This window comes from Indicator indicator, chromosome 10 (genome assembly GCF_027791375.1).
Source record: "Indicator indicator isolate 239-I01 chromosome 10, UM_Iind_1.1, whole genome shotgun sequence".
Lineage (NCBI taxonomy): Eukaryota > Metazoa > Chordata > Aves > Piciformes > Indicatoridae > Indicator > Indicator indicator.
In genome coordinates this window covers 36,142,673-36,165,221 of record NC_072019.1, presented here as the reverse complement: position 1 = coordinate 36,165,221, position 22,549 = coordinate 36,142,673, and the positions used below count along the sequence as shown (strand labels likewise).

The 22,549-nt window shown below is 48.8% G+C and overlaps 2 protein-coding genes across 2 annotated transcripts; one reads left to right on the top strand and one right to left on the bottom strand.

Annotated features, from left to right (window-relative positions):
• Positions 1-1,659: 1,659 nt before the first annotated feature.
• Positions 1,660-7,441, bottom strand: MRPL37 (mitochondrial ribosomal protein L37). The gene is made up of 7 exons (XM_054384584.1): positions 7,054-7,441; positions 6,036-6,219; positions 5,369-5,484; positions 4,215-4,400; positions 3,466-3,623; positions 2,759-2,962; positions 1,660-1,831 (listed from the first exon to the last, which is right to left on the bottom strand). The coding sequence occupies exons 1-7, from the start codon at positions 7,439-7,441 to the stop codon at positions 1,754-1,756; spliced, it is 1,314 nt and encodes a 437-aa protein (XP_054240559.1). The 3' UTR covers positions 1,660-1,753.
• Positions 7,442-7,797: 356 nt separating this feature from the next.
• Positions 7,798-22,342, top strand: LOC128969569 (NADH-cytochrome b5 reductase-like). The gene is made up of 7 exons (XM_054384441.1): positions 7,798-7,825; positions 8,942-9,163; positions 10,052-10,200; positions 11,392-11,479; positions 15,824-15,928; positions 18,771-18,974; positions 22,139-22,342. Exons 2-7 carry the CDS (start codon positions 8,945-8,947, stop codon positions 22,340-22,342), a joined length of 969 nt encoding a protein of 322 aa, XP_054240416.1. The 5' UTR covers positions 7,798-7,825; positions 8,942-8,944.
• Positions 22,343-22,549: the final 207 nt, after the last annotated feature.

The following is a 22,549-nucleotide window of genomic DNA, read 5'->3' as shown; positions in this document are numbered from 1 at the left end:
TGTCTATCACTGAGCAGAGCCTGGCTCCGTCCTCCTGACACCGCCCTTCACATCATAAACATGAAGGAGAAAACCTCCCTGGACCTACTAACCACAGCCCTTCTAATCCACCCCAGGATGCTCTTGGCCTTCTTGGCCACAAGGGCTCATTGCTGGCTCATGGTCATCCTGTCATCCACCAGGACTCCCAAGTCCTTTTCCCCAGAGCTGCTCTCCAACAGATCAGCCCCAAACCTATACTGGCACATGAATAACTGGGTACAAGTTACAGATCTGCAGATTTAAATTGATGGTCTGAATTAGGCACCCCCTGAGCAGGCATCATTAGCATGACTTAGATCAATGCAACACACACTGGATCATTTCCCTTTCAAGCCTTTTCTCCTAACTAGTGAGGGAGTTAGGACAAGGGGTAATGGATGTAAGCTACAGCACAGGAAGTTCCACCTCAACATGAGGAGGAACTTCTGCACTGTAAGGGTTCCAGAGCACTGGAACAGGCTCCCCAGAGAGGTTGTGGAGTCTCCTTCTCTGGAGACTTTCAAGACCCAGCTGGATGCATTCCAGTGCAACCTGCAATAGATTTTATGGTCCTGCTCTGGCAGGGGAGTTGGACTCCATCTCCTGAGGTCCCTTCCAATCCCTAACACCCTGTGATTCACCTTACAGCAGAGGCACCCCAGCTTACTGACTGCAACTCTTGGTCTCAAATCTGAGTGGTGAAAAGCTGCTTTCTGAAACCCACAGCACAGGAGAGCTGCCTGAGATTGAGCCTGGGAACACACAGCTGGGGTCTTCATCCAGATGGCCAGAGAAGATCACAAAAGCACAGCCCAGTCTCTGACACAAGACACTGAAGTGAGATGAATTTCTTGGAAACCTGCTTTTGCAGCACACCTTAAAATAGAGCAGGCTGTCCTGTTTCTCCCCATGTGCTGGAGGGTACCAGTGCAGAGCTGCAAAACATTCTGCATTTGGCTGGAACTAATTTAGCTTCCCTTTCACAAAGCCCACACCAATCCCTCCCTCCCCCCACCCAACCTTAAACAGAAAAACGCTTCCTGCTCACTTAACTCTGTGTGGCAGGAAGAGATTCTGCCTTTGTATTTTTAGCAGCAAATCCCAGCTAGCAAAGGTTCATGCTACATTCTCCACCACTCTCCCAAAATGGGTAGATCTCTTCATGCAGGCTTGTGGGGATGAAAGGGCTGCAGCTCTATAGAGCCAACAAAGCCAGTTCAACGATTAAGAGCTTTGGGAACTAAGCGCAGGGCAGCGGGACACATCCCGAAGCAGGCAGGAGTCAAACAAAGCCAAAGCCAGGCAGAATGAAAAAGGCTCCCAGCTCAGACTCCTCTCTTGAAGCTTCCACACACACTGCATTCAGGTCCTCAAAGCAGCCTGGGAAAAGAGGCTTGAGTCAGCTCTGTGCAAAAGCACCCCGAGAGCAGGCCTGGCACAGAGGAATAATGCCTGGCTCAGGCTCTGTCTAGGCAAGGCTGAAGGAGTGCTGGAGGATGATGCATTTGATGACTCTCTCTACTCTGAATCCAGAGGTGAGCCCCTCAAAATGAAAAGACTTTCTTCGGGCACAATTTAGTTTAGAAAAAGATTTTTTTTTTTTAACTTTCAGTAACAATGCAATTTTTTTATTTTTTTTTAAGTCAATGAATCCACCTTCCTTTAACTGTGTGATGGCTCTGGCCAAGAGGAGCAGCAGGTACAGTTGAAGCGTTTTCAGTGGAGCTGAATTTCACACAGTTCCATGCAGATACAGTGCCAGAAACTTCTTGAAGGTGTCTGGCTGAAAGCCATAGATTCCAGCGGGCTTCTGCAGAGGAGAAGACATGGCTGCTCAGTTTGCAGTCAGCTGATTCATGCAGCCCAACAATGGCTTTAAAGAGGCCTGGAGAAGACTTCAGACCTGGGAGCTTCCAAACTGTGCCCTTTCTCCCCAGCTGGGTTTATGTGTGGGCACGCCAACTGCTATCAAGCTCAGACAGCAAAAACCCTGTGCTCATCACAGCAAGATGCCCTCCTGGCATGACCAGGGCTGACAGCACCCTGCTCTGTTTTCTCTGCAGTGCAGCTCACAGTTGCATGCAGGCACTGCCTTTAGTAGAGCACAAGCTGATCTTGACCATGGGCATTAGGAGATGGGGAGACATCACATTTAAAGGATCACTAAGGCTGGAAAAGCCCTTCAAGATCAAGTCCAAGATGGGGTAACCCATCTTGCATGACCACTAACCCATGTACTGAAGCACTACAGCTACAGCTTCTTGAACACCTTCAGGGATGGTGACTCTACTACCTCCCTGGGCAGCCTGTTCCAACCCCTCACCACTCTCTCAGTAAAGAAGTTTTTCCTAATGTCCAACCTAAGCCTCCCCTGGCACAACTTCAACCCATTTCCTCTCATCCTATTGCTGGTACTTGGGAGAAGAGACCAACACGAGCCTCACTTCAACATCCTTTCAGGTAGCTGTTGAGAGCAGTGAGATCTCCCTCAGCCTGTCCTCGTGTGATGCCCTCCAAACCCTTCACGAGCCTCAATGCTCTTCTTTGGACACGCTCCAGGACCATGGCACATGGCCTGCACACTATGGGGTACCTCAGCACCACAAATACTCCCTGCCAGTGACACCTGGACAGGTGCCAATTGTCAGGTCTCTACAGCTGGTTTAAAGCTCATGCTGTAGCTCTATGTCAGCTCCCAAAGGTTCAAGGGCAGGATTTCCAGGGCTGTTTTCCTTACCGTAACAACTCTCTTCTTGACTTCTGGGACACACTGGGCTTTTTCATACATGTTCTGATCAGAGTCAATCCAGACTAGATTTTTGATGCCATCGTTAGAGACGAGGTCTGTTGTGTTTAACTGGAACACCATGAACTGGAACTGCTGCCCGTCTGTGCCAACGCTCTGCACCACTACAGGCTGCTCCAAAACCTTGGGATCATTCTAGGAAAGAAGGGAGTGGGGGGTGGGGGGAGGAGGGAGGAGGATGTTTAAAAGGCCAGTTACTGCAGAAATGGTAGAAGTGCTTGCTGATTCTGCATCTTCCACTTGATTTGAAGCCAAGATTTTAATAAATGTGTTGTTACCTTGCCCAGAAAATTACTCTAGTCAAACAAGTTTTGAATGTAGATTTTATATTTTAATTAAAATGCCTCCTTTGGCCAGCAATAAAATATCAATTTACATACTGAGCTGCCACGTGAGTTAGAGTTTTACAGCTGAACTGGTTCCCACCCAGTTACCACTTGGTTGTGATGGTTTTCTGGATCACCAGAGCTCAGTAACCACACCTGAAGGTCAGAGTCAGACCTCTGGACTCAGAAGCTCAGCTTTGAAACCAAGTGCAACATGCTCCAGCAAGTGAATCTCATGACTCTTTCCACTAGCTGCAGTAGTAGAAAGAACAAAGGCCTAGCAAGGCAGCAGCAGCAGCCTGCAATACGCACCCCATAGAGCACCTTGGCCTTTGCCAGCGCGTTGCCAAAAGCAAACATCAGCATCTTAGCTCGAAGCTGTTCCGCTCTGAACCTGTTGGTGCGAACGTTGGCCGACTCCAGGAAGAACAGAGTGTGAGGATGAGAATATGGGTAACCATCTCTGAAACCTAAATGGCACATCATCGTGTCAGAAATCACAGAATACAGCTGGTTGGAAGAGACCTCCAGGATCATCCAGTCCAACCTTCAGGTCAACACCATGTCCCTAAGCACCAGCTCCACACACTGCTTGATCACTTCCCAGGGATGGTGACTCCACCACTGCCCTGGGCAGACCATTCCCATGTTTGAGAATCCTTTCAGTGAAGAAATATTTCCTAATATCCAGCCTGAACCTCCCTTGGTGCAGCTTGAAACCATTTCCTCTGGTCCTGTCACTTGGCACCCAGGAGAAGAGGCTGCCCCCTCCAAACCATTCAGCAAGACAAGGAATCACAACCTCTGTTACCTCTCCTAGCTTCAGCAACTGTTAGAACAGGATTTGCCAGGATTTAAGCTCTTCTCCACAGTCCTGCTTAGGCCACAATGTACACACCACTGGTCTGGAGCGCCTCCAGTGCACAGCCTGTGCCTGGCTCCTGTATTCTCTCATTCCCATGCACTCCCTGCCTATAGGTGTCCAACAGAAGGGTGAGGACTGCAGGCCAACTGCTCTTCATTTGTTCTGACAGAACATTGCCGTCAGCAGCCCAATCTACCTGTGTCGTTGAGCTCTTTGTACACATTCACTTCCTGAAGATCAATGGTAGGAGCAATGGGATAGAAGGTCTCCAGAACATGTTCTTCAGTGGCCAGCATCTCCTCCTTGGAGGCTACTGGTGGTATTGGGGCCATAGAGTTCAGAAGCATTCCATTCAGGCCACGGACCTGAAGGAGAATGGATTCTGGGGAGGGAAATTAAGCTACGTTTAAACACTGCTGAAATAAGATTAGGGAAAGTTGTGTTTCTTTTTTAGGCAACATTTTAGCAAGTTGTTGTTCTGCAAGGCTCACTCCCTCCCCCTCACCTCCAAACTCATCTTTAATAGCAGTTCAGCTGGAGGTTCTTCTTCTAAAATCCCAATCTCGATTGCTGGTGCTAGTTTCTTAACATACTTAGAACAACAATACTGATTGTGGTCATCAAAAAACCATCAAACATCAGTTCTGAGGCACTGGTTGTGGTTCTCCAGCCACCTTGTCATGGTATTGTCTAACACTTCAACAATCTCCTCAGAGTAAGCACCCTGCCACTATTCTTATTTAAAACTGGTAGAATGACTTGGTTCAGAAATAACAGAATTGTCAGGGTTGGAAGGGACCTCAAGGATCATCTAGTTCCAACCCCCCTACCATGGGCAGGGACACTTCACACTAGATCAGGTTGCCCAGAGCCACATCCAGCCTGGCCTTAAAAACCTCCAGGGAGGAGGCTTCCACGACCTCCCTGGGCAACCTCTTTCAGTGTCTCATCACCATCATGGTAAAAACTTCTTCCTAACATCCAACTGAATCTACCCATTTCTATTTTTTTTCCATTCCCCCCAGTCCCATCACTACCTGACATTCTAAAAAGTCCCTCCCCAGCTTTTTTGTAGCCCACTTCAGATACTGGAAGGCCACAATAAAGTCTCCTCAGAGCCTTCTCTTCTCCAGACTGAACAACCCCAACTCTCTCAGTCTGCCTCCATAGCAGAGGAGCTCCAGCCCTCTGATCGTCCTCATGACCCTTCTCTGGATACCTTCCAGCACCTCCAGATCTTTCTTGTAATAGGGTTTCATTTTCTCTAGGTCCTCAGCCTCGATAGTGGCTTTGTTACCCCTCTTCTACCACCAAGAAGAGCTAAATGCTTCCACCCTAGAAGCCACTGACCTCTTTCCCATGTAGCTGCTATCATGTATTTCCTAGCCAACATCCTTTTAGCCAGAGCAGGATACTTCATGGCCATTAACCGACACAAGTGTAACAAGTCTTCAAACAGGACTGGGCTTTAGAATGAAAACACACAAAAGAGTTACACAAAAAACGGGATCAGAATGGCAGGCAGGTGCTGCTGGGACACAAATGCTGTAACATTGCTGTGTAAAACTTAAAGCAGCGTAGCATTTCCAAACAGCTAACAAAGACTTCAGGTTAACAACCCACACCAGTCCTTGTTGGCAGAGGAAATGCTTATCATTAGTTATTTAAAAAAACTAACATTCTGCATCAGCTAGAAGTAGATCTCAAGCTGAAAGTCAGACCTTGGCCTGAAAGCAGCTTGAATGCAGAGTACGTGTTTACGTTGGTACTGCTGTCAACATCCACAACTGGAGTTTTGTGGTGTGGCTGGTTTTGGTTTTTTCACAAGCTGAACAACCTGATACAAAGGGTCTAAGTGAATCCCTCAACAGCAGATCTATGCATGACTTCTCTTTGTAGCGTAAACCCCTCTGGTCCTTACGTTACTTGATTAATGACACACTTAAACCTCTGGCTCTTGTGTTACCTGACTGATGCTTATGCTAAAGCCATAACCACCCTCTGACCAAGGACTTACCAATAATACTCTCTCCTAGGAGCAACTTCGCTCGTGTTCCAGAACCGTGCGTGGGAGATGGCATGCTTCACCCTCTCCTCGTGGTTCTCCATCTGGTGAGCTGGGTTGTCCATGATGCTGAGCACTGATGGAGGCAAGCCTGCCACCAGCTTCGTCTTGGTGAGCCACAGTGCTTGCCGAACTCCTTGGAATAAAAACCAGGGAATTTGTTTATTACTGAGGCTCCTGGGCAGGCTGGCAACAGGCTGACAGTGCAGTTAGCTTGTGAGGCAGGGTGGGCTCTGCAGCACCTCTGGTTTGACACTCTGTGTGAGGAGAAATCTTGGCTGGTGGTGAAGGGTGAGTGCTTGAACACAGAATCACAGAATCGTAGGGGCCAGAAGGCATGTCTGGAAAACTAGTCCACCTCATTCTGCTAAAGATGGTTCACCTCGAGCAAGCTGCACAAAATCATGACCTGGTGAGTTCTGAATGTCTCCAAAGGACACTCCACCTCTCTGGGCAGCCTGGCCCACTGCTCTGTCATCCTCAAAGGAAAGAAGTTTTTCCTTATGTTCAGACAGAACTTCCTTGGTTGCAGTTTACACCCACTGCCCTTTGTCCTGTTGCTGGCCACCACTGAAGAGACATTTGCCCTTCAGATATTGAGAAGATGCCTTCTCAGTCTGCTCTTCTCCAAGCTACACAGCCCCAGGTCTCCCAGCCTTTCCTTGTCAGAGGAATGCTGCTGCAGCCTCCTCATCACCTTTGTAGCCCTCCACTACACTCTCTCCAGTGGTTCTCTGTCTCTTTTAAACTGGGGAGTGCAAAAGTCCTCTAGATGGGGCCTCACTAAGGCAGAGGCAGGGGGAAGAATCCTCTACGACCTGCTGAGCACACTCTTTTCAGCACACCCCAGGATACCACCGGCTTTCCTGGCCACGGGAGCACACTGCTGGCTCCTGCTTAACGCGCGGGGGGGGGCAGAGGCGGGGACCCGGGCCAAGTAGAGGCCGGAGGCAGGGCGGCGGGCCGGTACCTTCCAGCATGCGGACGCGCTGGTGGCAGACGAAGCAGCCGCGCTCCTTGTAGAGCGGCATGTCCTCGTAGCGCGGCCCCGGAGAGTGCCAGGGGTCATACCAGCCGCGATCCCAGGGCGGGAAGCGCGGCCGGGCCAGGCCAGGCACATAGTGCTGCCGCCCGGCGTACGTGATGGTGTCCAGCTCCACTTGCTCCCGCACCGGCCGCTGCTCCACCATCTGGGCCAGCACGTCCGGCGGCGGCCCGCGGGTGGTCCAGGGCGTGCGCGGCAGCGGCCCGCGGTGACGCCGCGGCGCGGCTCGGGTGATGATGCCGCGGGTGAGAACGCCGCAGCCCCGCGCCGGCGCCGCCGCCCGCCTCAACGCCATCGGCCCCGCCACCGTCATCCTTCTCCTGCTGCTGCCTCTACCGCCGCCCGCTCAGCGCTCGCCCGCCGCCATCTTGTCGCGCGCGGCACGGCGGGAGCGCGGCGGGCGGGCGCGCGCGCGCAAGTTCCTTCTGGTGACTGATGACAGCGGCGGCCAATGGCGAGCATGCGTCCCGCGGTGAGGGCGGGTCGGCAAATTGCCCAGTGGCGGCGGGATAGGTGAAGGGCGGGTGGTGTGTTGGTAAGTCAGGAGGCGGGTACGGGCTGGCAGCTGAGAGACGGGCCTCTGGTGGGAGTTGGGGCTGCGGCTGCTGGGGCTTGCAGGTTCGTTGTGTGCGACCGCCTTTGGCCCTTTGCCCCGGGACCCAGCTTGTGCCAGAGTGCCCCCCGCGGCGCACGCGTAGTAAGTGCTCGAAACTCGGTAACTGGCCGGGCCTGGGGGTTCCGGGCTCTACTCGCGGCTTGGTCGGAGTTGAGGAGGGGGCCTCGACAGCCCTCAGAGGAGCTGTGGCTGCTCAGGACACCCAGGCCCACTCAGGGGGCACGGACCCTGTGGCCGCTGTGCATAGCAGAACTCCTCGCCTTTTGGTCCTCTTCTCCCCCCAGAACGTGTTGCAGAGGTGAAGGTTTGTTGATTAATTCACCTTGAAAGTGAAGCTGCTGTACGTGCTAAGTGCTCCCCTCCAGAGCCTCCTTACCCGTGGCTTTGTAATTTCCTCTGGCCTGCCTTTTGTTTGAGTAACAGAGGTACAAATGCACTGGGAATGGGGTTAAGCCAACCCTTGAGAGTCCCTGAGAAGTCTGCATCATGTTTTCGGTTTGAGGAGCATTGCGCAGATACAGCTCTGCCTGAAGCAAGGGTAATGCAAGGATAAAAGTCACATTGCAAGGATAAAGGGCACAGTGCCCGTGCTTCTTGCCCTTTCCTGTATGTCTGCATTTAAAGCCAGGCTCAAATGTGCTCATAACCAAAGTGGTGTTTTGCCTGTGACTTTAGCATATTTTGCTTTGAGCCCCACTTTCAGCTCACTACCCTCTCCCCCATTTTAAAGCTGTGCTCCAGAAGGCCACATCTTGGTGGCTGGGGTTTCTTACCTGTTCTCGTGGACTGAGCTGCAGATTTGTAAGGTCTTTCTGCTCCAGATGACCAAGCCACCCCCTTGCAGGAAATTGCTATGGCAGAATGAGCAGGAGTAAGGGTGTGCCTGCTGGTGCTGGAGGTAGTTTTGGTTGGGCAACAGAGCCCAAGGGCGTGCTGGGATCTTGCTGTGCAAGTCTGGTGCAGTGGCTACAATGCCTGGCACTCCTGCACTGGCCAATGCAGAAGCAGTGAGCAATTGAGGGACCAGAGCATTGCAGGCTCTGGATCAGCTCACAAGTTTTCAGTTCCCTGAGTCCCCTGAGATACATATGCAAGATGCTCGAGAGAGGTTTTCTAAGTCCTTCAAATAATGCTAGGCTGATGAGCATTTGCCACTCTTCATCGTGCTGTTTTTGATGCAGGGCTTGTGTTTTACAGACAATGAGTGGAAATGAGCAGGACTGGCTGGCTCTCAAACCCCAGGAACCTTCTCCATCCCAGTGCTGCAGCAGTGGCTGCAAACCCTGCATCTATGATGTGTATGAGAAGGAGCTTGCACAATGGGAGAGGGCCAGAGCAAAGCAAGACAAAAGCCTCCTCATGGAGAAGAAGGAGCAGGTCAATTTATCTTCATCACATCCTGGAGCCTGTGCTTTGATCGTACTTGTTAGTGTGTGGGGCTGTGGTGATGGGTGAGGGATGCAGGGACAGATTAAAGCCGTGCCTTAAGAGAAGGCTGTAAAGGCAATTTCCCCAAACAAAATTCCCCTTCACAGCCACCCTCCCCCTTGCCTGCCCTCTCCCTGCTGTAACGAGGTTTTCCAAGTGTCGAATTCACCCTGGTGTCGCGTTACAGCCCTGGGTCTGCAGCCTCTCCTTCCTGGATTACCCCAGCCAGCCAAAGCCAGCCTCTCTGCAAAGTGGGAGTTGGTGGAAGGTACAAAGAACCACAATTTTCTCTGACTGTTTCTTCAGAGAAACTCTGTTTGTCTGACCTTTTTCGTCTCTTCCTGACTTTTAAGACTTATATTTTGAGGCTGGGGAAAAAGAAAAAAATAAAAAAAAGAAAAAAGCTGCATTGTGTGTTGTGGAGTAGTTGTCTTCAGAACATAATTTTAAACTTGTCAGTATCCTTTTAGATAAGATTAACCATGCTGGGTCAAGCAAAAATGATCAATGTTGAAACAGCTGACAGTGGTCATCAGTGGGGGGGGTTCAGAGCTGCCCCCAAAGCAGCACCCAGGATTCTTTCTGTTTGTTTCCAGCCGCAGTGAGTCATCATAAGATGACCTTGCTGTTAGGTGTGGGGGAAAAAAAAGTAATTTACAAAGAGGGGAAGGGGGGAGGAATGCAAGATCCTGAAGTGCACACTGCAGAACATGATAATGAATCAGCAGAGAGCTGGAATTTGTGGTGGGCCCCAGCGTTTAATGGAGGCCTGAATATCTTCTGGCGCTGAATTAGCAGGCACGTTTGCTTCCAGAGGAAGAAATTAAATAACAAAAAGACACTATCTAAGCAAGTAATTATTTATTGTTGTTCTTGCAGAGCAGTAATTCAGAGCTGAATCCAGATACATTTACTGCATTCAACATAAGCTCGGTGGAGCAGCTAACAGAGGACACCTACCAGTACAGATTTGAATTGCCGGGAAATAGCAGCCTGCGACTGCGTTTAGGACAACATATCGTGTTAAGGTATTGTTCTCTCTGCCAGTTAAACAGGCTGCATTATGTAACCTAGTACAGAGGGGTTTGTCAATAGACAAAGGCTTCATACCAGGCAAATCATAATTTCTGTACCTCCACACAATGATGCAGTTGAAAGAACTTGTGAGCTCGCTAGCTCTGCTAATTTTATGGTAAAAGCTGTTCCAAGGGCTGTATTTTTCTTCAGCATTATCCTTGCGTCAGTGGGTCAGAAAGAACCAGTTGTGATTAAGAAAACCCATTTGCAGAAAAAAAGACTAAAAGGAATAGATTTTACAATAGATTATTTACTCCAGTGTGTTGGAATGAAGACAATGAGCTGCACTTAATCCCAGAGCTCGGTGTTTTACACCCAGTACCTTGGGGCAACTCAGCGCCCAGGGTGTTACCAGGATGTCCAGGGGGTTCCTGATTTCTGGCAGAACAACCCTACTGTGTAGTTTATTGCTTGCCAAAAAGGGGCCACTTGGGAAAAGTTTTATGTCTCTCTCAGCCATCTGTGGTGATCATTGCCAGATAGAAAAAGTCATGTTATGATGCCATTGATCTCTATCTGTTGACGTTATTTGTACGTTAACAGCTGATGTGTACAGCTGTAACAGCTGATGCCATCTCTTATCAAGCAGCAGAGGAGAAGGTTTTGGTCACTTCAATCAATTACAGTCAGCAGCAAAGAGCAGGGCAGATATATTCCATGGAAAGAGGAGGCTTACAGGAAAACACAGTATGTATCGATGAGACCTCAGATTGAGGCTGTGCTCTAGCTCTCACCATTGAATTGCCAGGTGCTGTCCAGGCACAGAAAGAAGTTAGACCCCCAGCCCAAAAGAGACAGCAAACTTATCCCTGAAAGTATTTTCTCTCCTCTTTCTCTGCCTTTGCCACTCTTGCACCTTCAACTGTTCCTCACTAAACATCTCAAACATCCTCCTTCCAGGTCTGTGTTGGGAATGTTTGTTAGAGCTGGGGCCACCACCAGGAGAACAAAAGGTGCATTTAGCCATTATGTTCCCCCCCCTGCCCCGTATTTTTAGGCTGGAAGGAAAACCTGTGCACAGGTTGGGCCGCTGAGAAGAGGATCTGCTGCCTCCCTCCCTCGTCTTCCCAGAGAACTGCAGGAGCTGGGTAAGGTCGGTCGATGGCCTGACTCACAGTGGGTTCCTCTGTTTCTCTCCTCAGAGGAGTGGTGGATGGATTGGAGGTCCAGCGAGCCTATACTCCAATCAGCCCAGGGAATGCAGAAGGGTACTTTGAAGTTTTAATGAAAGTAAGTAAGCCTGTGCCACATAGATTGGAGTCTAAGGTGCAGGGATTTCCTTTAAGAACCAAGCATGGCTGTCATGCTTCAAGCTAGACTCTCTCAAATTCCAAATCCCTCATGGACCGTTTCTGTAGCGTTTTGAAGCAGTGGTGCTTTGCTGATTTAAAAACTGCAGGGTTTTTTTTTTCCTACAAAACTGAAAGCAGAGGAAGGTGACACACAAACAACTGCTTTGCCACAGGAGCCCTCTTAAGCACTTGGGAGAGCCTCCTGAGAGTCCTGTGGCCACCAGCATGGAAAGAGGTGCCCGTTTCACTTCCCAGGTTTCATTTTGCCTTTTCAGTCTGTCTTTGAAATCACAGCCTCTTGTCAGCCCAGTTGACCCACTGGTTTTGGGAAGCCTTTGCCCAGCTGTTACTCTCCCCTCTGTGTTTTGCTTGAAGAACACTTAATTTTGTTAAAAAAATGTAGACAGGCAGCTGTTTCTGGTTTGCGGCCAGGGCTCTGTAGCTGCCTGCAGTCTGAGAGGACCCCTGTGGCCCATGGGCACAGGCTGCACCTTTTGGGGTGGACTGGGTGGTACAGGCTCACTTCGGCCATTTTAACCCTTTTGGAGGCCACCACAAAATGCTGGTTGAGTTTGAAAGGGTTTCATAGGAGAACTTGGCTGGAAATTTGCCTGACTGAAAGTCTGCAGGGCCCTCATAAGTGATGACTATGTGTGGAGAATATCACATTGGGGAAGGTGTTTCTGATACTGCTTTTGTGTGTCACTGGTGGCTCCTCAGGGCAGGCACAGCCTTCAGTATTGGTGCAAAATGCAGAGTGCTGGGTGTCCCTAGTGCCTTGCAGAGAGTCATAGAATGGTCCAGGCTGGAAGGGAACTCCAAAGGTCATCCAGTCCAACCTCCCCACAGTCGGCAGGGACGTCCCCAACTAGATCAGGCTGCCCAGGGCCTCGTCGAGCCTCACCTTGAATATCTCCAGGGAAGGAGCCTCAACCACCTCCCTGAGCAACCTGTTGCAGTGCTCCACCACCCTCATAGTAAAGAACTTCTTCCTGATATCCAGTCTAAATCTGCCATTCTCTCGTTTAAAGCCATTGCCCCTTGTCCTGTCACTGCAGGCCTTTGCAAAGCCTCTCTCCAGCCTTCCTGTAGTCTCCTTCAGGTCCTGCCGGCTGCTATGAGGTCTCCCCAGAGCTTCCTCTTCTCCAGGCTGAACACCCCCAACTCTCTCAGCCTGTCCTCATAGCAGAGGTACTCCACCCCGCTGATAATTTTCATGGCCCTCCTCTGAACCCTCTACATCAGGTCCATGTCCTTCCTATATTGAGGGCTCCAGACATGGACACAATGCTCCAGGTGAGGTCTCAGCAGAGCAGAGCAAAGTGTCAGAATCACCTCTCTGGATCCAGTGGCAATGCATCTTTTGATGCAGCCCAGGCTGTGATTTGCCTTCTGGGCTGCAAGCTCACACTGCCTGCTCATGTCTGCTTGTGACCACACTTATCCTCTGCCTGTCTTCCAGGATTTCACATTTTGGGGTTTATTGTGCACTGTAGGTTGAAACACAAACCCTGTTGTTTAGAAAAGTGTACAGCTTCTGTAGGACACCCCTGGGAGGGTCATTTCACCATTCTTGTGGCAATTGGGGTGTGTGGCGGGGGAGAGAAATGTTGCATTTGAGTCGTGTTAATAGGATACGTTCACAGGATGAGTGAAATTTCATCTCTGCTTGCTTATTACTCCCAGGTTTTGCATTTCAATAATAATAGTAATGATTGTAATGATACCTTTCCTTTATATAGAACCTTTCATCCCAAAAGGAGCTGTAGTTATTCTCTGGCAGTGACAAAGGAGGTTGGTAACACCCAGCATAAAGCAACCGTTTTTCTATCTCACCCTGTAGGTTGTGGTGGATTTCACACTATTCAGGCAATTTTGGAAAGTGCTATATTATTATTACCATGCAATCCAAGCACTGTTCAAACCCTTCTGCCTCCTGTTATTAGAGCATTGCATTTGTGATACTACAGTTAAAGAGTGAGGGAGTTGCCATTTACAGGGCATAACCCTCTTTTTGAGTGATTTTATAATGTTAGGGTTTTGCTCCATGGAAAACTGGGTGTAGAAATTTTCCCCCAGGAGATAATTATTTTTTTTCTTTCTATTTAGGAAAAAAAATCATTTTAAACCCACTCAATCACTTCTCACTTCAGTTTTTGGAAATAATTTTGGTGAAAGAAGGATTGTTTTGGTTTCCATTACCCTGCTCTGTTGGGAATAAGCAGTAAGTGGGGCTGATTTTTTATTCTCTTGCTTTGGTTTTCCATATATATTTGAAGAAGGTAGGCATCAAATACTGTTCCTTTGATGCAGGTGGGATGACTACCTGCCCAGAACATAAAACTTAGAGCCTGGATGTGTTTGTTACACATTTACCCTTTGATTCTAACAGCTGCTGCTAATAGTTCCTCATACTTTAGGTATCTTGTTTAAGTGAGGTTGTTAGGAGAAGGAAAGGAGTATCTGGGACAGGGAGAGAGTCCAACAGAGAGCCATGAGGATGATTAGGGGACTTGAGCACCTCCCCTACGAAGAGAGACTGAGAGCTCTGGGGCTGGTTAGTCTTGAGAAGACTTGGAGGGAATCTGATCAGTGTCTATCAATATCTGAGGGGTGGGTTTCAAGTGGAGGGGGCCAAGATCTTTTGGTGGTGCACAGTAATAAGACAAGGAACAACAGCTAAAAGCTTGAACACAGAAGATTTCACCTCCCCATGAGGAGAAAATTCTTTACAGTGAGGGCGGCAGAGCACTGCAACAGGCAGCCTGGAGAGTTTGTGGAGTCTCCTCTGGACGCATTCAAAACCCACCTGGATGCATTCCTGTGTGGACTCCCCTGGCTGATCCTGCTTTGGCAGGAGGGTTGGACTGGATGATCTCTGGAGGTCCCTTCCAACCTCTAATGCACTGTGATGCTGTGATCTGTGTTCTCTGTATTAGCTCACACTGCTTGCAAGCACAAGTATGCACACACTCATTCACATTTCCTCAGGTTCTCTGTGGTTGCCTAATTTCATTTTCCTGCAGTGCAGCTTGATGGCCAGCCAAGGCCCTGGGCTGTGGAGCTGGGCTTCTGTCCAGCACTTGTGCAGAAGAGACCCCAAAACACACTCCTTTCATCGGGGCTGGAATCTTTCAGAGCTTGTGTCACATCTCATCTTTTGACCTCTGCTTGTGTTGCTCTTCCTCAGCCTTAGCAGCAGCATCCGTACTGTGTGAGACCAGTTGTCTACCACAGCTGTTGGGCTTATCTGCTCTTGCTGTTGGACCAGCCCTTGTTCTCCATCCAGATCCCATAGGCTGTGGGCATTCTTCCCTGCACGTTTGTCCTCATTACCCATCAAGTGGTCAGACCTTTAAGACATATATATAGCACAGAGCAGCAAGGCTGCTTGGGTGAGCCCTTCATTTTTGCTCCTCTATTTCTAGCAAGCACTGACCCTTCCTCACCAGTCACAAATGAGGTTAGTATTCCTGCAGGCAAAAGCCTAGGTGATCTTGCTTGTGCCTGGTAGAAAGTAAGGCAGGTTTTAACTCATGATTTTTTGTTACATGAGGCCCACATTAACTAATTTTTTTTAATGGGAAGGCATCCCTTAGCATCCAGATGATCTGCTCTGAAAACAAGAGTCTTACAAAGGAGAAACCTGACTTTGAGTTACTAATGCTATCAATACAGTATCTGAGAGGCTGAAATAAAGCAAGAGCTATGTGGTGTTGTGCTGGTTTGAGGCCAGCCTAAACTGCCACAGGTGTTTATATAACTGTCAGTACCCAAAGGGCATTTCCAGACCCCATACCCTGAGATTTGGAGAGCACTTGCAAACTGTCAGTACCCAAAGGGCGTTTCCAGACCCCATACCCTGAGATTTGGAGAGCACTTGCAGGCTTGGACTGTGCTTTGCATTCAAGACACTCATCTCTCTGTGCTTTGTAAGCAAGAACTCTGATAAGCTTTTTCCAATTTTGGAAATTCAGACTGCATGAGAGTGGGTTGTGTTTACATTCTAGTCGAGCTGGAATAGATCCAATGTGATTTAATTTAAATGCCTTTGTTTTGGGTATAACTTTGAGTTATTTTTCAAATAGAATGATCTTTCTTTTTCAATGCATGAAATGAGTTTGGGGGGTTTGTTTTGGTTTAGGGGCTTGGGTTTTGTTTTTTTGGATTTTTTTTGTGCCCTTCTTGTTTAAATGTAGATAACTTTATAATTGACTTTAAGCTGGGAAACTTTCCAACAGGGTCTAATTATTCTTTCCTTTTGTGCACTGTTTTTTATTAGTGCTACAAAGCTGGGCTAATGTCACAATACATCAAAACCTGGAAGAAAGGAGATGTGGTCTTCTGGCGTGGGCCCTTTGGAGGCTTCCCATATCGACCTAACCAGGTTAGTTCCCTAAGAGACATAGGATGTGCCAGCTCATGGCAGCTAGCTTTGTTTAATGATCCAAGGGGAAGACATTGATAACTCTTTTCATGATTTCATGCTATTGTGAGACCCCCACCTCAAATACTGTGTCCCATTCTGGTGTCCCCAGCATGAGAAGGACACAGAGCTGTTGGAATGAGGCCTGAGGAGGGCCACAAAGATGATTTAAGGGCTGGAGCACCTCTGCTATGAGGATAGGCTGAGGGAGCTGGGGGTGTTCAGCCTGGAGAAGAGAAGACTCCAGGGGGACCTTAGAGCTGCCTTCCAATAGCTGAAGGGATCCTACAGGAAGGCTGCAGAGTGACTTTTCATCAGGGTGTTTAAAGACAGGACAAGGGGGAATGGTTTAAAGCTGAGGGAGAGCAGGGTTAGACTGGAGCTTAGGAAGAAGCTCCTCAGTACAGGGGTGGTGAGACTCTGAAACAGGCTGCCCAGGGAGGCTGTGGGTGCCTCCTTTGTGGGGGTGTTGAAGGCCGGGTTGGATGAGGCCCTGAGCAGCTGAGTCTAGTTGAGAGGTGTCCCTTCCTATGGTAGGGAGGTTGGAGTAGATGATCTCTGAGGTCTTTTCCAACCTGAACCATTCTGTGATTATTTTAGGGACTTCTTGGTATGCTGGACAGTACTGCAGCATTAGCAGTCAACCTTCTTGAACTGGTGAATATTTAAGAAGGATGAGGAGAGGATGGTGAACAGGAGCCTGGAAAGTATTAGCCAGGCTCTCTGTTCATCGCTTCCATTAGGCACTCCTGATGTGTTGAACAAAGGGAACTCACTCTGCACTAGCACTGAGCTTGGATCAGTTTTTGCCTTGTCTGAGGCAGGTTGCTGTTTTGTGAGTGAGCAGAAGCGAAGGAGAGGTGTTGATCTTCTCCTCTCTTGGGTATATAGCAGCTCCAGTGAGGTGTGGTGTCACCCAGCCACTCTGCAAATGTTGATCCCACCTGCTGATACCAGCCTTGCTGCAAAGAAAGGCAGATCCAGTTTCAGGAGAAGGCTTCTCACACATACTAATTCAGTTACTTAATTCTGACCTTTCAAATGAGGGGCAAAATTGAAACACATTAAGATCCAAAAGCCTTAGGGTTTTGCTTCTTTCCCCTCCTCCCACCCCCAAACCCAACAAAAATAAGGCTGTAAAAATCCCAGTGGCTGAGCTCCATGCAGAGCATTGTGTCCTGCTTCCCAAAATACTCTCCCTGCTGTTTTAGGCCACTGTTCTCTCTTTAAAAGCTTCCAGAGAACCATCTGGGACAGAACACAGCAGTCGTGCCTAGAAGTGGCTGTGTTCAAGGACTGTCTGGGTGATCTGTGTACTTGCAGTTTGCAAAGCACTTGAGGAAGCTTTAAAACACCTTGCTGTAGAACAGTTTAGGATTTATAGGTGCCAAATATCACTATCAGGGCAAAACTGATTTGTCTCTCTTTGCTGCCAGTATCACAGGACTCAGATTCAGGCAGATTGGATCTGTTCACAATAAACTGCCCAGTCAGAACAGGACCTCTGAGGGCTTCATAGGGACTGAAGCCTCAGTTCTGACACTGATGCACTGGCTGGCAGCTGGGGACCTTCTGTCTTCCTACACGCAGCACTTTACTGCCTGAATATCCCTATTGCCTGTAGAGTGGATATCCCCTCTTGCAGGTGGGAAGCATTTTGTACTGCGGGTAGCCCTCTGAGAAGAGTGAGATAATGCACCAAGAAGATCTGTGGGTCAGGATGGAGAGGATACCATTTCCTCCAGAGAACACTCAGGGCTGTACTTTGCAGCATCCAAGATAAACAGAAGGATCATTTCCAGTGGGAAAACAACCCACAGTGGATCAGCAAAGTGTGCTGCAGAATCAAAACTGAAATTGAGTTGAGCTGAAATCAAGGCTAAAGTGAGGATCAATATTTAGGTTTGGATAAAGCAGAGTTTGGTTAGATTTGACACATAAACCTTGAGAGTGCTGTCTGTAATCCCCTGCAGACAAACACGTTATTGTAGAATCATAGAATTGTCAGGGTTGGAAGGGACCTCAAGGACCATCCCGTTCCAACCCCCCTGACATGGGCAGGGACACCTCACACTACATCAGGTTGCTCAGAGCCACATCCAGCCTGGCCTTAAAAACCTCCAGGGATGAGGCTTCCACCACCTCCTTGGGCAACCTGTGCCAGTGTCTCACCACCCTCATGGGGAAGAACTTCTTCCTAACATCCAACTGAATCTAGCCATTTCTATTTTTTTTCCATTCCCCCTAGTCCTATCACTACCTGACATCCTAAAAAGTCCTTCACCAGCTTTCTTGTAGGCCCCCTTCAGATACTGGAAGGTCACAATAATGTCTCCTCAGAGCCTTCTCTTCTCCAGACTGAACAACCCCAACTCTCTCAGTCTGCCTCCATAGCGAGGAGCTCCAGCCCTCTGATCATCGTTGTGGCTCTTCTCTGGACACATTTCAGCACCTCCATATCTTTCTTGTAATAGGGGCTCCAGGACTAGATGCAGTACTCCAGGTAGGGTCTCACCAGAGCAGAGCAGAGGGGAAGAATCACCTCCCTCACTCTGCTGGCCACACTTCTCTTGATGCAGCCCAGGATGTGATTGGCTTTCCAGGCTGCAAATGTACAGTGCTGGCTCCTGTTGAGCTTCTCGCCCACCAGCACCCCCATTCTGAGGGTTAAATTACTTCATGACCTTCTGATACGTTCTGTCTCTTGAGGGACCCTCTGCCAGTGTGGCAGCAAGAAGGAAGTGGCAATGAGCACTCTGTTTGCAGCCACCACAGCTCATTCCAAACTCTGTTCTGTTGCTAGCACGGAGAACTCCTCATGCTTGCATCTGGGACCGGCCTTGCACCCATGCTTCCCATACTGCAGTCCATAACTGGGGATGAAGAGGATGAAACCTTTGTGACTCTTGTGGGCTGTTTCCCTACATTTGACAGCATTTATCTAAAACCTCTTCTCCAGGATCTGGCTCGCTACTGGAACGTCAGAATATTTTATGTCCTAAGCCAGGTAAATCAACAACTATGAAATGTGTTTGTGTGAGGGTTCTGGGTGCTGGATGGCCCTCTGCCTCCTCTGCTTTTCTAACAGCATCACTCTGAGATCCTTGAGTCCAACTTCTGACCCGTTACCACCATGCCCTGAAGTGCCATTTCTACATGGTTTTGAACACCTCCAGGGATGGTGACTCCACCACCTCCCTGGGCAGACTTTCCCAATGCCTGAGCACTCTTCTAGTAAAGAAAAGTGTTCTGATGTCCAAGCTAAACCTCCCCTGGTGCAACTTGAGGCCATTTCCCCTTGTCTTATTGCTAGTTACTTGAGGGAAGGGACCAATACCCACCTCATTCCAACCTCCTTTCAAGTAGCTGTAGAGAGCAGTATTGTCTCCCTCAGCCTTCTCTTCTCCAGACTAAACAATCCCAGCTCCCAGTCTTACTTCCCAGTCAAGTGTATTTCGTCATCATAAATCTGCCACATATTCCCACGTTGCTGCTAGACTGGAGAATTTCAGGCAAGCAACTGTTGCTGCTTGTTCCTCTATACCTTACAGGATCTTGGGGTGCATTAAGAGGAGTGTGTCCAGCAGTTCAAGGGAGGTTCTTCTCCCCCTCTACTCTGCCCTGGTGAGACCTCACCTGGAATATTGCATCCAGTTCTGGGCTCCCAGTTCAAGAGGGACAGGGATCTGCTTGAGGTGGTCCCATGGAAGGCTACAAGGATGATGAAGGGACTGTAGCACTGCCCTAGGAGGAGAGGCTGAGAGCTCTGGGGCTGTTTAGTTTGGAGAAAAGAAGACTGAGAGGGGATCTAGTAGATGTTTATAAATATCTGAGGGCTGGGTGTCAAGAAGGAGGGGACAGGCTCTGCTCAGTTGCACCCTGTGGTCAATGGGCAATGGATGTAAACTACAGCACAGGAGGTTCCACCTCAGCATGAGGAGAAACTTCTTCACTGTGAGGCTCACAGAGCACTCGACCATGGTCCCCAGAGAGGTTGTGAAGTCTTCTCTGGAGACTTTCAAGACTTGTCTGGATGTGTTCCTGTGTGACCTGTGCTGGATTCTATGGTCCTGCTCTGGCAGGGGGGGTGGACGCAAAGATCTCCACAGGTCCCCTCCAACCCCTGACATCCTGTGATCCTTTCAGGTATTGGAAAGCAGCTCCAAGGTCCCCCCAGTGTCTTCTCTTCTCCAGGCTGAACAACCCCAGCTCCCTCAGCCTATCCTCATAGCAGAGGGGCTCCAGCCCTTGGATCATCTTTGTGTTCCTTATCTTCTATTCATTGCTCATGGCCAGAGCTCTCTTCTTCTAGTATGTTAGCACTGACTTCCTAGCAATTATTTTTCCTGGCTGACCCATTTTTAAACTTCTTAAAGTTGTTTCCCTCTCTGTAAAATTGCTTTTCCAGCCAAATCCGTGGGATGAGGGCATATTTCTCAGTGGTCTTACATTTGGAGCAGTCATTTTCATTCTAGTGGGTCCCAAAGTTGCCTCTGTTCTGCACAGATTTGGAAGCTGAAAATTATCTCTGTCAGAAATGAGGATATAGAAAGAATTATTTATGCTGAGGGAATGAATCCCATTGCATTTTTAGTTCCTCAGATGAATCATGTTTTTGTATCTCTCATGGTGGATCTGCCTCATACATTATGTTCCACATACATCCTTGGCACAGTGAGATGGGGCACAGAAAAAAATGTTTGTGATTTAGGCTCCTTCATAGTAGTGTGAGTGGTGATTGTCTGTGGTGGCAGAGCTGACCTAGCCCTTGCAGGACAGTACTGTCTCAAGAGCCTGAGGAGGTTTTGAAATTCAATCAGTGAATGACAAGAAACCCACCTGACCCCCGTCAACACTGCCTGCCCCATGTGTGCATCTTTTCCTCTTCGTTCTGCTTTTAGCAGGTCTGGTGTGGTCCAGCATTGACTCCTGTGTCCTCCCTTTTGGGGATTATCTGTCTGTCTGTCTCAGTATTTCACCCTGCTGCCTGTCACCACCACATCTGAGCACCTTCTGCTTCTAATTAACAGCAGCAGGGGAGTCCCTACTGGATCTAACACCGTGGGGTCTAACATTCCTTGTGAGGTCAGGTGTCTTGGGAGCCCAGCTGGCTTCCTTCAATTTTGATCGAGGAAGATGGGACTGGACTGGAAAGAGGCTTGGGAATGGAAGAGGCACTAAAGAGGAATAAGCCTGGGATTTGGGAATAGAAAAGGCACAGTGGGAAGTGGTTCTCAAAGGAGAAGGTTCTGCGTTATTTGTTGGTGCTGGTCATGCTCTGACTTTCTTCAGTCCATTCTGAGTGAGTGGCCAGGTCTCATCGCAGGGAGAGCTTTGACCTGGTGGGGTAGTTTGAGCTCTGAGTTTAGGAGCTCAAATGATAATAGATATAAATTCCTCCCCCTGCCCCTCTCCCTTTTTTCTCGGCAGGGTGGAGAGAGAGAAGAAAGGAAAAAAAAAAGGGGTAGGGGAAAAAAAAAAAATTCGTGAAAGAAATATTCTGAAGTCAATTTGGAAGTAGGAGGAGTAAATTTTTTTCTTTTTTCACAAAAGGGAAAGAAAAAAAAAATTTACATATATATGTATCTATCAGTAACGGGGGGGGGGGTTCACAGAGGTGAGGGATGAGGGTAAGTGGGGAAAAAAAATATACAAAACCAAGCCTGAATGGCCTTGTGTTCCCCTGGATGTCGGTGGATTCAGTTGAGAGAGAGAGAAAGGGTCCCAGCCACGTGGTCCGGTGCAGGAGACAGTGACAGCAACAGCAGCAGGAAGTCCTCTCGAGCAGACGAGGCAGGAAAAAAGGAAAGAGCAGCAAGATATCCGCCCCTTTTATAGGCTTGCTGGACAGGAAGGGGAAGTGGAATAGACCACCTCTGAGTCAGGGGACCACCTTCTCCCAGCAGGGGAGGGGCCAAGCCCTCCCCAGATTAAATTTCTTTTGTCCACCTGTGGCTGGGTTCTTCTCAGCCCCATCCAGGATGGGTGTGCCCCAGCACACCTGGGCTCTGGAAGAGGAGGGTAGCTCTTGGGATGGGTCTGTCAAACCCAGATGAAGTCACAAGGGTGACAGACATCCCATGAAGTACTCAGAGGTGAAGAGGGAAATTTGTTGTAAGCAATTAATTGTCCTTTTTAACATGGCATCCTGCATGCCTTTTGCCTTCTCAGGAAACATCACTGGAAAAGCTTCCTTGGAGCTATCAGGAGAACACCTCCATTGGGCATCTTGATGAGGGCCTGCTGAAGACAATAACAAATTCCTGTCGGAGGAAGCCATTTGCATTGATCTGTGGCTCTCATGCGTTCAATGAAGATATGAAGAGATACCTGAAAGCTGCAGGAATTGAAGAAAATTCATGCTTTGTCTTCTAGCAGGATATTCCTGACCTAAGGAATCTTAGGTTAAGCCTTGGATGTGCCTGTTCCCTGCAGACATTGCTCAGAGTCAGTCATCTTGGTCAGCTGAGTTCCTTGTACACACTCATTCACAGGCCTTGGGATCAAGGCATTGTCTCCAGTATGATTCTCACTCTTGAGAATGTTTTAAGGTTCAACTGTTCCAAAGTGGATTCTACAGTC

Coding starts and splice junctions, on each gene's coding strand:
- MRPL37 (XM_054384584.1), bottom strand. CDS start 7,441: ATGACGGTGGCGGGGCCGATGGCGTTGAGGCGGGCGGCGGCGCCGGCG. Junction 5,485..6,035: donor CCTAGGAGAGAGTATTATTG/GTAAGTCCTTGG, acceptor TTCATTCTAAAG/CCCAGTCCTGTTTGAAGACT. Junction 1,832..2,758: donor TCAAGAAGAGAGTTGTTACG/GTAAGGAAAACA, acceptor TCTCCTCTGCAG/AAGCCCGCTGGAATCTATGG.
- LOC128969569 (XM_054384441.1), top strand. CDS start 8,945: ATGAGTGGAAATGAGCAGGACTGGCTGGCTCTCAAACCCCAGGAACCT. Junction 9,164..10,051: donor CTGGAGCCTGTGCTTTGATC/GTACTTGTTAGT, acceptor TTGTTCTTGCAG/AGCAGTAATTCAGAGCTGAA. Junction 10,201..11,391: donor GGACAACATATCGTGTTAAG/GTATTGTTCTCT, acceptor TTCTCTCCTCAG/AGGAGTGGTGGATGGATTGG.